This window comes from Aethalodelphis obliquidens, unplaced genomic scaffold (assembly GCF_003676395.1).
Source record: "Aethalodelphis obliquidens isolate GAN/ISIS:26980383/991018 unplaced genomic scaffold, ASM367639v1 scaffold10, whole genome shotgun sequence".
NCBI lineage: Eukaryota > Metazoa > Chordata > Mammalia > Artiodactyla > Delphinidae > Aethalodelphis > Aethalodelphis obliquidens.
Window position 1 is genome coordinate 6,725,826 of NW_020837954.1, and position 13,050 is coordinate 6,738,875.

The window sequence follows — 13,050 nt, forward strand, 5'->3', positions numbered from 1 at the left end:
CCCTCTGCATGTAAGTCAGTGTACTCTACCTTTGTGATGGTTGCCAAGGGTGCTGGAGCTTCAAGGCAGGCCTTTCTATTTACTTACTTGAATTAATAAGGGTAGTATGAACTACCAGAATAAGTACAATTATTTGCTGCTTGAAACAAAAAACATACATAAGTATGACAATATCTTGATTTACATTGATTGGTTGGAAAAAATAGAGCTCAAATTACTTTAGATACTATATTCAAAGTCAGATCTAATTAACTGGCTTATGAAATCAATTCTAAATGTTGACTGTCTTCATCTGTAAGTTATACATTAATTTTTGGTCAAAGGGGATAATATTCTAATCACAGTAAGGTTTTCATTTTGTTTTTAGCTTAAGATTCCGTTTAGAAAAATTACTCAATGTGACATGGTTAATATAAATAATCTGGTGACTCCACGAAATAAATTCTAAGTGTAAGTTTTGCTTTTATATTTAAATATACAAGGACATTTGGCCAAAAGGCAATAAAATATCTGTCCTAAGTAAGATTTTTCTTTGTTTTTTTGGTTGTTTGTTTTTAACTTAAAATTCCACAGTTCTTTATCAGTAAACATACAATGTAAAAGAATTCTTGGAGGGCTTCCCTGGTGGCGCAGTGGTTGAGAGTCCACCTGCCAATGCAGGGGACATGGGTTTGTGCCCTGGTCTGGGAAGGTCCCACATGCCGCAGAGCGGCTGGGCCCGTGAGCCATGGCCACTGAGCCTGCGCGTCCAGAGCCTGTGCTCCGCAACGGGAGAGGCCACAACGGTGAGAGGCCCGCGTACTGCAAAAAAAAAAGAATTCTTGGAAAACAGACACGACTGGAACTATCCCAGACAAGTGGGCATCTGGTCACTGTATTTAACTCTACTAATTAGTCCATCGTCACTCTATGTTCACTTTTGCTCCCTATTCTTCCCAAAGAATTGAATAAAAGCGAAGATCATGCAATATCTAGTCTTTCATTCTTTGCAAATCTATGCAAGCTACAGGATTTATTTAAATACTCTAAAAATCTACATCCCAGGTGACAAGAGCTCATGCCACATGAATAGATGGAATTAGCATGTGTCAAAGGGAAGGGCACAGAACCCTGCTGTCTGGAGAGCACTCTAAAGCTACGCAATTTTTTCTCAGCACTGATCGTTGGTAGAGGAGAGCCAGGCATGAGTGATCCACCTCACTACTCCTCGAGCAACAACTGATGCCATGCCCTCCTAGTTCAAGACAGGTTATCTGAAGATAAGGCTTACAAGAACAGTAAGTACTCCACTAGGAGACATCTAGTAAATTCAGATTTCTAGTACAGCTGGACAGCTCTGCTCCCTTTCTGTCAGCCAAGAGACTATCAGTGAGTCATATCAAAAGATAATTCCCAGGTGCTTCCCTGGTGGCGCAGTGGTCGAGAGTCCGCCTGCCGATGCAGGGGACGCGGGCTTGTGCCCAGGTCCGGGAAGATCCCACATGCCGCGGAGCTGCTGGGCCCGTGAGCCATGGCCGCTGAGCCTGCGCGTCCGGAGCCTATGCTCCGCAACAGGAGAGGCCACAACTATGAGAGGCCCACATACCGCGAAAAAAAAAAAAAAAGATAATTCTCTATGTAACCTGTCCATTGTATTAAAGCTCCAAAGTTCCAAATATATCAGAAAGAGGCAATATTTCAGGTACCTTTCTAATCTATTAGGGCTGAGTACCTACTTTACTATAGGCTTCCCAATGGTCATTCAGGGCAGGAACCCTTGGGATATAACTGAGTTATGATAATACTTTAAATCAAATCATGTCTACCTATATATACAATTATGTTTTTGTAAAAACAGTACAATTAGTCTATATGGTAAGTGTTGGCCTTAGCCCTGTACACAGACAATGCAAAGGAACACAAGACAATTCACAATCCAGATTGGTGAGCACTACTGAAGTGGAAAGAAAAATTCCACATGGCTTGTAATTGATTATGCACAAGTGAGACTAAGTTTACCTTAGGGTGGGGACTAATTTATAATTGACCAAAAATAAGCAAACAAATACATAAAATTTATAAAAATAGGAAACATATTTGAAAAGCATAATCCTAAGCATATGCATACAGGCAATCCAAATACTTCTCAAATGAAAAGCAACCACTGACAGGCACTTTTCTTAAGACCCTAAATTACTTTCTCAAAATCTGCTCAGAATCAATATACTATTCAAGAAGAAATGATTCACTGATGTTCACGGGTACCTAAAATTCTTTACATACACTAGTCTTGAGCCACACTAATCAATAGACGTTCTTAACATAATCACTTCTTCCAAAACACCTCTGTGTCCATATTTCCTTGGAAGGAAGGGTTGTGAACCAACCCAGGAAATTTAATCACATAAGGTAATTAACTTCTCTGGATAAATAACCGTGGTGTCTGGAAATTTAAAGATGGGTGATGACTGGCTGAAAGCAAATACCAAACCAGATCCTGACACACAGATATTTATTTTAATAAAACCCAACATATTAACAAGTAGATACATTATAGTTCATATGACTCCTCAAGGGTGATGCATATCTCTAAAATACTTTAGGCAATCACATATCTCTAATGGCCCTAATATCCCCAATGAGAGTCCATATTTAATGTCCCTTATGCTAATTATCAATAGCTGGGGTAGGTATCTTGCCACAGATGAAAGAAGCCGTGCAGTGGTAGCCTCCACAGTGGTTAGAATTCCAGCTGACCGCTAACTGGGATGTGAATCCGGCATAAGGGAAGTCTTCCAGATTAAGGAATACTTTAAACTAACAGAAATAATATCACACTGTCAAAGCTGAAGTGTTTTTAAATAAATTTCACCCAACATATGGGAGTTTAACATTTCCCCTCCCCCTCAATTTGATAATTCCAAACTCTGTATATAGACCTATGGCCCTCCCGGCCTTCCTTGCTCTTAGGGTTACCTACAATGAAGGGAAGAAAGAATTGGACGGTTTTGCTTTTTACTTAGCAGCTATGTGATCTGGGGTGAACGACTTAACCTCTCTGACCCTTATTTAGCTCCCTCATCCTTAAAATGGAGAGAAAATGACTATCACAAAGGGCTACTGGGAAAATCAGACGCGACAAACGCAAAGAAGCCAAGACACAGACAGGCACACAGAGTCACTGACAGGAAGGTGTTGCTCTGTAGGCTCCCCTTTGCAGGTCACTGTTACCATGAGGCCCGAGAACCTTGTAGAGCAGGGTCCAAGGCTCCCAGGACAAGCTCCTCCTGAAACTCTCACAGTCAAATCCTTGTGGGGTTGCTCTTTGAATCTCTCGCCTGTGGCACTCTGAAAACCTCCCAAGAGGACCAACTCTGTTTGTAAAAAGCCACTTCCATACCTCTCCCGATTGCTATGCAGGCTTTACTTGGTGGGACCATTCCTGCTAATTCAATCCATAAGAGGTCAGAGCTTTGCTGTTATTCTCCTTCACTGCCCGAAGGTGCCACTAGTCTCAAAATCCCACCGGCCTCGCCCACGGTAGCCTACTCAAGTCTACTCAGCCACCATGGATTCAAAGCCATCATCAAAGCTTAACTGCCACCCCTCTTGTCCCCACTATTCCCCTCAACTCTTTTCTGCTTTTAACAATGGTGAAAGCCACAGCTGCTTGTGGCTCATATTTTCATTATCACATTCATACTTTTCATTCATTTCATAACATATATGTGAAAAAAAAGTGGCTGTGGACAGGGAGAGAGGCATTCAGAAATTTTTGAAATTGTGACTAAATTCAACAAATTCCTCATCAATTAGTGGCCTAGTCAGAATAAAATCCAGTGAAGCAGTAAAGGGTACATAACTTTTTTTCTTTTCAGTAAAATAAGTTGGACAAAATTTGTGCATGATTGCATATTTAAAAATCTAATCTTCATATTTGCCAACACTGCTTAGCTGCTGTATCAACTGTCTAGCTTTAGCCAAATAAACCTTTTTGCAACTTTGGAAGAAACTTCTATATAGGAAATTATAAATTTGGACCAGCATAATTGTGTCTCAATATGTGAGATTTTTATCCCAACTCTCACCTTTATAACTATATAAATTGTATGATATTCCATAATGGCCACAGTGGCCATGTAATTAAAGGCTTTATTTATTTAATTATCTATTTTCTGTGAGACTAGAAAGACAGAATAAGAAACAGCATAATGTGGGTTTCTCTGCTGCCAAGCAACGTCAAGCAGTGCTGTCATTATCGATTTTTAATGGTACAAAAATATTTGTTTGACAGTATCAGAGGAATTCCTGGGAGAAATTTCACATATTCTTGTAGAAAATATGAAAAGAATTTTTAATATCTGTGAGCAAAATAACCATTTTCTCTGTATCTAAACGCTATCAGAAGAAAGAGAAAAATTGATGCATTATTTTTCTTGTTGTTCTAACATATTCCAACACCAAGGAAAGATTTAAGAAACTGAAATCTCATTTTCAAAACCTCTCTAGAATAATACTGGGGAAATTAAAAGATGAGCACTATCGTTAAAAACACCATATATTTTCAACCTCTATTTTCACATTTGGGTTTAGAGCTTTCAGATGAACCAAGGTGACTATCAGCGGTCAGAGGTCAAAAGCATTAGCTATCCTCAACACACAGAAACAACACAAACAAATATAAAAATAAAACAAAGAATTCTCATGTTATGATCAACTCCAATGGAACTGCATTTTATTCACTTCTAATCCAATCTGAGTCCAGGCTTTGCTATCTTGATTATACTACTAGTTTCTCACTACAGCTTGAGAGCTTATTCAATGATTCCAATCTAATATAAACACACACACACCACACAACACACAGACACACACACACAGGTTTCATGTAATTATGCATTCCATTTTTCTTCTTTAAAAGATGGATGAATAATTACTGATTGTTGTTGTCTTAAAGGAGCATGGACTCCCATGAGTGGTAAGTGGTAGTTAGTGAAAAGATCTGGAAAAAGACTTGTGATTGGCTTAGCCAAACTGTTGTCTCAATCGTTTCCCAGTAAAATCGCCTCTCATCCCAATATAACACTTCTGCGTGTGCACAACCAACCACGTTATATTAGATGTTCATCAGATGCAACAGTTTAACAAATAAGCTCTATATGCTAGCACCGCAGCAAAATGTGATCTCCGTAAGTCATTTCCAAGTGCCTTCCTCCTCACATCAAGGGTCAATCTACAAAGGAACTTTTGATTGCAGTCCTGAGGACCATGTTTGAGAACCATTATGTTGCCAAATGTTGCACAATTACCTATTTTATGTCCCTTTTTTTTTTTATCAACTGAAATATCATTGGAATGCCACTTGAAACTGAAAAGCAATTAAATCAACTTCTTGTCAAAAATAATAAAATGCAATAAAAAGATGCTTTAGTTCATCAACATATGTGTTTTTCATTTAGCAATAATCAAATTACTCCTTGAGGAATTCTGAGGTTGAATTTCAGAGGCAATATCAAAATGCAGCTACTCCTAAGATTTGCTCTATTATACAGGGCAGAAAAAAAGAGTTACCTTGACCATACAGCTATATTGCTTTTTAATACAATTTTAATTTTATATTGAGATAAGAATGAGATAATAGAATATACATTTCTTTGTTAACAAAACAATATGCTAATTCATAAAGCCTCACACATCAATATTCCTATTTATTATTCACCTATCTACCAGGCAGTATATTTAATCCTTTACACATATTATCTTTATTCTTCAAAGTAATCTTAGATAAGTGACAACCATACATTCATAGGATTATAAATTTGTTTGTATTGACTAGTAAGGTCATTAAAAGTCATTTATGGGGAAGGTGGTAAGGAGGTGCAAGAGGGAGGGGATAAAGGGATATATGTCTACATATAGCCGATTGACTTTGTTATACAGCAGAAACCAACACAACATTGTAAAGCAATTATACTCCAATAAAGATGTTTAAAAAAAAGCCATTTATGCAAAAATAGTGAAGACCTACATACAATCATCTTGTCAAAAAAAAAGCGTAATAATAATTGGCAAAATAAAGTTTTAAATCTCCCTTAATAGTTATGACAGGGGTCCGGTGATACAGAGCAATGCAGTCATGAAGTATGGGACAAATTTTCAGACTTCATTAATAGTTTTCCAGCTCCACTCCCTACTTTCAACCTCCACTCTCACATACACACACACTATAGTTGCTGCAGAAAATTCCTTCAAATTTATCTTAATCCTGAATCTAAAGGTCTAAAGGAATTCACATATTTGTCCAATTCTTCCCAGCCCTAAGTCTGGAAGGCTTACTCAAATGGTATTTCCTTGGGAAAACTGTTAAACAGTATACACCGATAAGAAAAGGTTTTTAGTTCTGTGTATTGATAGAAAAATCATAAAGCAGAGTTTCTCTTTTGGATTATGAGATATATAACAAGGCCCCACGTTTTGCAGCCTACAATGCAAAATATAAAACAATACTTCAGCATCTGGAGGCTATGAATAATTAGGCTTTCGAAATTATGCTTCAAAACACAGATAATACACTACAGATGTATGTATATATTAGATATATATTATATAGGCATTACTTGTATATCAAAATATAATCCTATTATTAACTAATCTTGAAAACAAAATTTTAGATATACAGTATTAAAGCATTATATTACTTTAAGAATCGCTTAAGGAACTGACACATTCTATACTTCATCATTAAATCAGAAATCAATAAACATATAATGGTGAAAAATATAAAATATAAATAAAATAATATACCTAAGACCCAAACACCTATTAGCTTAAAAGGATTGTTAGTCCACATATGCTGGCCTCATCAAGCAGCTATTTACTTCCAGTTTCCTCAATCTGTGTAGAAGTAGAATAGCTAAAATTAACAATAAAAATTAAAGTGACACTACAAGTGTTAGAAAAACAATTTACAATTAAGAAAGCAAAACAAGGAGCTTCCCTGGTGGCTCAGTGGTTGAGAATCTGCCTGCTAATGCAGGGGACATGGGTTCGAGCCCTTGTCTGGGAAGATCCCACATGCCGCGGAGCAACTAGGCCCGTGAGCCACAACTACTGAGCCTGTGCATCTAGAGCCTGTGCTCCGCAACAAGAGAGGCCGCGATAGTGAGAGGCCCGCGCACCGCGATGAAGAGTGGCCCCCGCTTGCCACAACTAGAGAAAGCCCTCGCACAGAAACGAAGACCCAACACAGCAAAAATAAATAAATTAATTAATAAACTCCTACCGCCAACATCTTCCTTAAAAAAAAAAAAAAGAAAGCAAAACAACTATAAGCAGAGCACAGTTGCTCTCAAACCAAGGCACTAAACTTTGTTACTCCTTTAGTGAGCTATCGTCTATAAAATCTCACTCCTTAGTTTCTTTGGTCAGATAAACGACTATGCAAAGTGAAACTATGCCAGGAGTCTTATAGATGTTATTACTCCATTTAAGTAAATTCAAAAGGGAAATATGGGGCTTCCCTGGTGGCGCAGTGGTTGAGAGTCTGCCTGCCAATGCAGAGGACACGGGTTCGTGCCCCGGTCCGGGAAGATCCCACATGCCGCGGAGCGGCTAGGCCCGTGAGCCATGGCCACTGAGCCTGCGCGTCCAGAGCCTGTGCTCTGCAACGGGAAAGGCCACAACAGTGAGAGGCCCGCGTATCGGGAAAAAAAAAAAAAAGGGAAATATGAGTCGTTTTTCTAATAAGATAACAGGCAAAATGAATGGATAGTCATATTAATTGCATCCCACATCCCCAAATTAATACTGCTTGTTTTAAAAACGTGTGTGTGTGTGTGTATGTGTGTGTAGACACATAGATGATGTACTATGAAACTAAAGCAATTCTTCCTTTGGAATACTGTTCCTTATTTGAAAACACTTCCTTCTTAGTCTATATATTCAAGGTCTTTTGATAGTAGAAAGTAACAATGTTTCAAAGTGAAGTCAACTACTGTTATTATTATTTTTCTACCCTCCAGAAAATAATAATCATGTATACTAACATGATACATGTCTTTACATACAACCAGCCTTCAAGGTTACATGCTTGCAAAGTAAAGAAATAAGCATAATATAAATAAAACCTTAAGCTAGTATTTAAAAAAAGAAGGAATTAGTTCTATCTCTACATTCATAAATTGTTATATACAGAAATGGAACACTAGATTTTTCATCTAAACTATTTTTAAAAATAACTGAATCACTTTTCTATATACATGAAACTAACAATATTGGAAATCAACTATACTACAATATAAAATAAAAATTAAACTTAAAAAATAATTTAAAAAATTTTTTAAATTCTTTAGCTATATAATTCAGTACATATCTGGGGTACATTTATCTTAAACTAAGAATATTTTTGATCAATTGCCATCAAAAGTTCTCGAGTACGATCATATGTCTGCCACTTTTCAAACCTATATAACTAAAAAGAAAACTATACTCTGAATTCTAAATGATAACAATAATCACTTAAAGATTGCTTCTCAGGGACAGGACTTCTCTTATTTAGCTCTATACACCTCAAGCGCTCATCCCACAGAAAATGTCCCATGGATGTTGCTGATATAAACTGAACTGTCAGCTAATACTTCCAAAGATTTAAGCTAGTCTGATCTCTGTTAGTATTTAGGAAACTCTCAAACATATCATATGAAAACCCTCTTAACACGCTGTAACACAGTGAATGTGGAGGGCTCAGAAAATCTGGAGAATTCTGCTGTGAGTTCAACATGACTCCGTTCTACATAGTAAATTATAAATGACTTCAAACTCCCAGCACTCTCCTAAAACATCCATTTCCTTCCCTCTCTCCCTTCCTCTCTCTCTTTTTCTCTCCTGTCATCCTTCCTCAGAGTTAGTATCTTGAAAAAGTACTTCAAGAGAACCTGAAATGAGGAACAAAGGACCTCCTCCTACTTCCTTAACTACACATTGACCCCTCCTCCATTTCTACTGTCACAAAACAAAGTGATCTCTGCTATCCTGTGATGGATACTCAGCCCTCTTAATCTTGTTGGGGCCATAATTGTATCTCAAGATAGATGACAGAAGACAGATAAATAGATGAAAATTTTCCTATTTAGACCCACAATCCAGTAAATACTTACTTACAGTATCCTGTACATAAATAACTGTCAAATCCACATCTCTAAATCTAACTCTCCCTTTGCCATAACCCTAAAAAAAAGTGTAAGTGAGATCTTTATTCTGGCTATCCCAAGTAGTCAAATGTTTCCAACTCTTCGGGACAGAACTACTAGAGTAAATATAGAAGGAAGGAGTTCCCCCTATATCTCAGTAACCAGGGCTGATGATTTTCCTTTTCCAGTATTTCTCCAGGTCTCTCCCCAAGAGCTTTGGCTCAGGACTCCATTAGCTCATGAACTCCAATTTTCCTTCTGCCATAAAATTCTTGGCATTCTAAAACATATTCCACGCAGCAAATCCATCTTTCAGATGTCCTTGGTTTGATATCTCTATGTGGACGATTACAGAGACTCCTAGTAAACTGAGTTCATCTTAGTTGCAAGGCCTTTTCACAGTTTTACTTTCTCTAAATATCCTAGCCACTACCCTCAGGTCCACTGTGTTCCACAGGTGCTTGCTGCCTCTCTCCTCTGCACGCATATCACCCCCTCCATATAACATCCCTCTTGGTAGCTACTGAGATAAGAATTCGCTCTCTAATCAATTTCCAGTCGTAAACCTCTTGAACCATACATGTTTCTCCCCATCCTAAACTCCATCAAGGTGTGTGTATATGTATGTGCGTGTGTGTGTTTTAAAGTTGGTCAAAAACAGTCTGTCTATATTAACTTAATATTACCTGTAACTCTATCACTCGCTTTCAATTAAAATTCTATACAATTACATTAGCTTTTTAAAGAAATTTTAATTTACCTTGCTTATATGCTTATTCAGTATTGTCCTTTAATTAACTGGATTGCACCCCAGTGAAAACTGTTGCAGACTACAACTGCCATTAAGGGAAGGCTTTCAGTGCCTAGGAGAATACTCCTTTTCACCTGCAACAGACACTCCATGATACTGATGATAAGTCATATGATATGACTTGTAGCAGAATTAGACAAAATTTGTCTAATTTTTGTGGAAGTTGCAAAAATTTAAGAGTAACATGCATTACAAAATGTCACTACGTTCAATAAACAAAAATTCCTGGCACTCGCTGTTACCTTAGTCTGGCCTCCAGAACTTTCACAACTTTTAGATTAGTGATTTTTTTCCCTGGGGCTTTTCCTAATATTCCTGGGCTCAGTGCCACCATTTGCAACAGGCAGGTTTAGCAAATTCTGTTCCAAATAGTTTAGAGAAAGCTTTCATGATTATTCAAGTGATCTTCATAAGGTAAGTACTAGTCAGTCCTCCAGGGGTTGAAATTCAGCACCTTTAGAGACCTCTGTCTCCACCCCTAAACACTTGCTGTTTATAGTAAGAAGACTGGCGCCATGGCCCCCTTTCCTTTATACTCTTATCACCCCCTTCCATGCAACATCCCTCTGGATGGCTACAGACACAACCTGAAATTCAGAATTGCACTATAAACATTGGTGGGCGGGCTAGGTCTCCTCTTCGGGTGGCCTGGTCCAGAATAATGGCCCTTTTTCAACCCTGCCTTTGGTGGCCGCTGTCCAGAGTCCCACAGCCTCAAACTTAAGGGCACAGCCAGCCTCGGGTGCTCCTGGACAGTACCCCTACCATCTACATATCTGTGTCCCAGCTTCAACGCTCTACTATCAGTACCCTGGGAATCAAAATCAAGAAGACTGCAACTTTCAGATTTATCGTTGAAAAATTTGCTCCTATGTTCACATAAGGTTGGGAATAAAAGACCACAAGGAAGTGGGTAGTCGTGGTCTGGTCAGTTGTTTTCACAGCTGGCCGAGTCAATCATTCTCTCTTCAAAGCTTATTTGACAGGTGAGAAATTCCTCCTCTCCAGATCATTCCAGGAACTCCTCAGCATCAATCTGAGCTGGGAGAGGGGCCTGAAGGGGAGGGGAGGGGTGCTGAAATCGTGCTGAGCGTGTCCCCGGGGGAACTCTAGTGCAGGAAGGAGGATTCCGGCGCCAGGAATGTGCTGGTCCAGGGTGCAGAAGGAAGAGAGGGGAGAGCCGGGAAGTCTTAAGGGGAAGGGAGAGGCGCGACCCGAAAAGAGCAAGATACCTGGGAATGTCCTGAAAGGGATGGGAATGGGTGAGGAGGATGCAGAGCCTAGAGATATCGGGAATATAAGAGGATGGGGCAAGGGGAGAACTGGACAACAGGGAGCGCAGTGCCTCGGATGCGGGCGTCCAACCGCGGCGGGTGCCAGACCCTTCCAGCGCGCCGGCGAGGCTGGCTCCCGGCCGAGGCCCCGGAGCCGGAAAGTTGGCGCGGCGAGGGGGCGGCCGGGCTGGCAGCGCCCCCTGAGCGGCTGGGAGGCGCCGGGCTCGGAGCCGCGCGGCGCCTTACCTTCTGGTCGACGATGGAGCAAGCCATCTCGCGGACGTGCGCCAGGCTGTAGTCCCCGGACAAGTCCTGCAGCAGCAGCACCGGCTCGCGGCTCAGACCGATCTGCAGATGGAACGAGATGCCCCCGGCCGGGGCCGCGACGGGAGCCAGGAACGGCGCGGGCCCCGGCCCCGACCCCGGGACCAGCGCGGCCGCCGCCGCCGCCGCCACGGGCAGCAGCGGGCTGGGCGGCCGCAGGACCGGAGGGGCGCTCATCGCTCGGCCGGGCGCGCCGAGGGCCGCGGGTCCGGACAGCTGAAAAGTTTTGCTGCCGCCGAGCCGGGAGCTTCTTTCTTCAAGAGTCGAGGCGGAAAATAAAAACTTTCCGGAAAAGTCCCCGCGCGGGGGGAGAGCGAGGGGATGAGGATCAGGAGGGGAGGGGGTGGAGGGAAAATGGCCGAGGCGGGAGGATTGCGCCGCCGGGAGCGCGGGCGGCGCGCGGGGGAGGCGCCGCCGCGCGGAGGAGCAGCAGCCGCGGCGCGCGCGGAGGGACGGGGCGGCGGGTCAGCGAGGCCAGGGCGCCGGGCGGGGGCGGGGAAGGGGGCGCGAGGGGCGGGGAAGGGGAGCTGGGGGCGGGCACTGCGGAGCCACCACCCGGCAGGCACCGGAGCCGCAAGAGCCGCGGCCGTGCGGCCGCAGTGGCCGCAGGGTTCCCGGTCGCCGCCCCCTCCGCCCGAGGTTCCTGGGGCCTAAGCCTCCCGAGGCCGGATCAGGACGGAGCGGCAGGGCCCGGGGCCGCTTCCGCGGGCGTGGTCCGACCCTCCCCTCCCGGACTCCGCTCTTCGCTGGCCCGGCTTCCCGACTGCCGACGGAGGGGACGGGGCGCACCTCCTGCAACCCGCTGCCCTGGACCGCGAGCTTCACGGTCCCCACAGTCCCCGCCACCTCTTCCAAATGTCCGAGGACTACGCACTTCTACCAGTGAGGTGACCTGTGCTGGACCCAAGAATGCCCAGCCCTGCGGTTCTCCGTGGGTCTTACCTTCGGAGTGTCGAGGGAGGATGAAAATAGAGGGACCTTGGAAACCCACGTACATCCCAGCTCCTTTTAGGAGCCCTTGGGTTTGTTGCCAAACAGGGTAGGAAGCCAATCCACGGAAATGTATTTAAACCTGTCTCTACCTTTTTTGACTCTGACACACCCTGATCCCCAATCCCACACGCTCCACCGCAGCTACCAAGGCACCAGACCAAACACAAGTCACTGAAATCAGGATTTTGAAAGAGAAGGCATTGTCTACATAAAGAAAGGAGGAAGGTCTGATGTGGCCTCTTTCCCTTTACCTTATTCTTTGTGTCTGACGTTTCTACTTCGGGAGCCTCAGAAACCGTTTTCTTTCCTTTGCCATCACTCTAAAGTCTGCTTTTTAGGAGTGATGCTCTCAGCCGCCACCGCCATCACTAGCGGTGATGGACACCATCTGCTTTAGTTTTGATAGCTGTTTCTTGTTGTTGCCTTTGTTGTTGTAGTTTTGGCGGGGGTGGGGAGATGAGGGGTGTGGTGTTTGGAGATG

The 13,050-nt window shown here is 42.5% G+C and overlaps 1 protein-coding gene across 1 annotated transcript in view; it reads right to left on the reverse strand.

The window, feature by feature from the left end:
* The window catches only part of PRKD1 (protein kinase D1), a 334,650-nt gene extending 322,716 nt beyond the window's left edge, over window positions 1-11,934 (reverse strand). Inside the window, exon 1 of the mRNA XM_027110974.1 lies at window positions 11,499-11,934. Within this exon, the coding sequence (XP_026966775.1) occupies window positions 11,499-11,753 (255 nt within the window). The 5' untranslated portion in view covers window positions 11,754-11,934. The remainder of the gene's footprint in view (window positions 1-11,498) is intronic.
* Window positions 11,935-13,050: the final 1,116 nt, after the last annotated feature.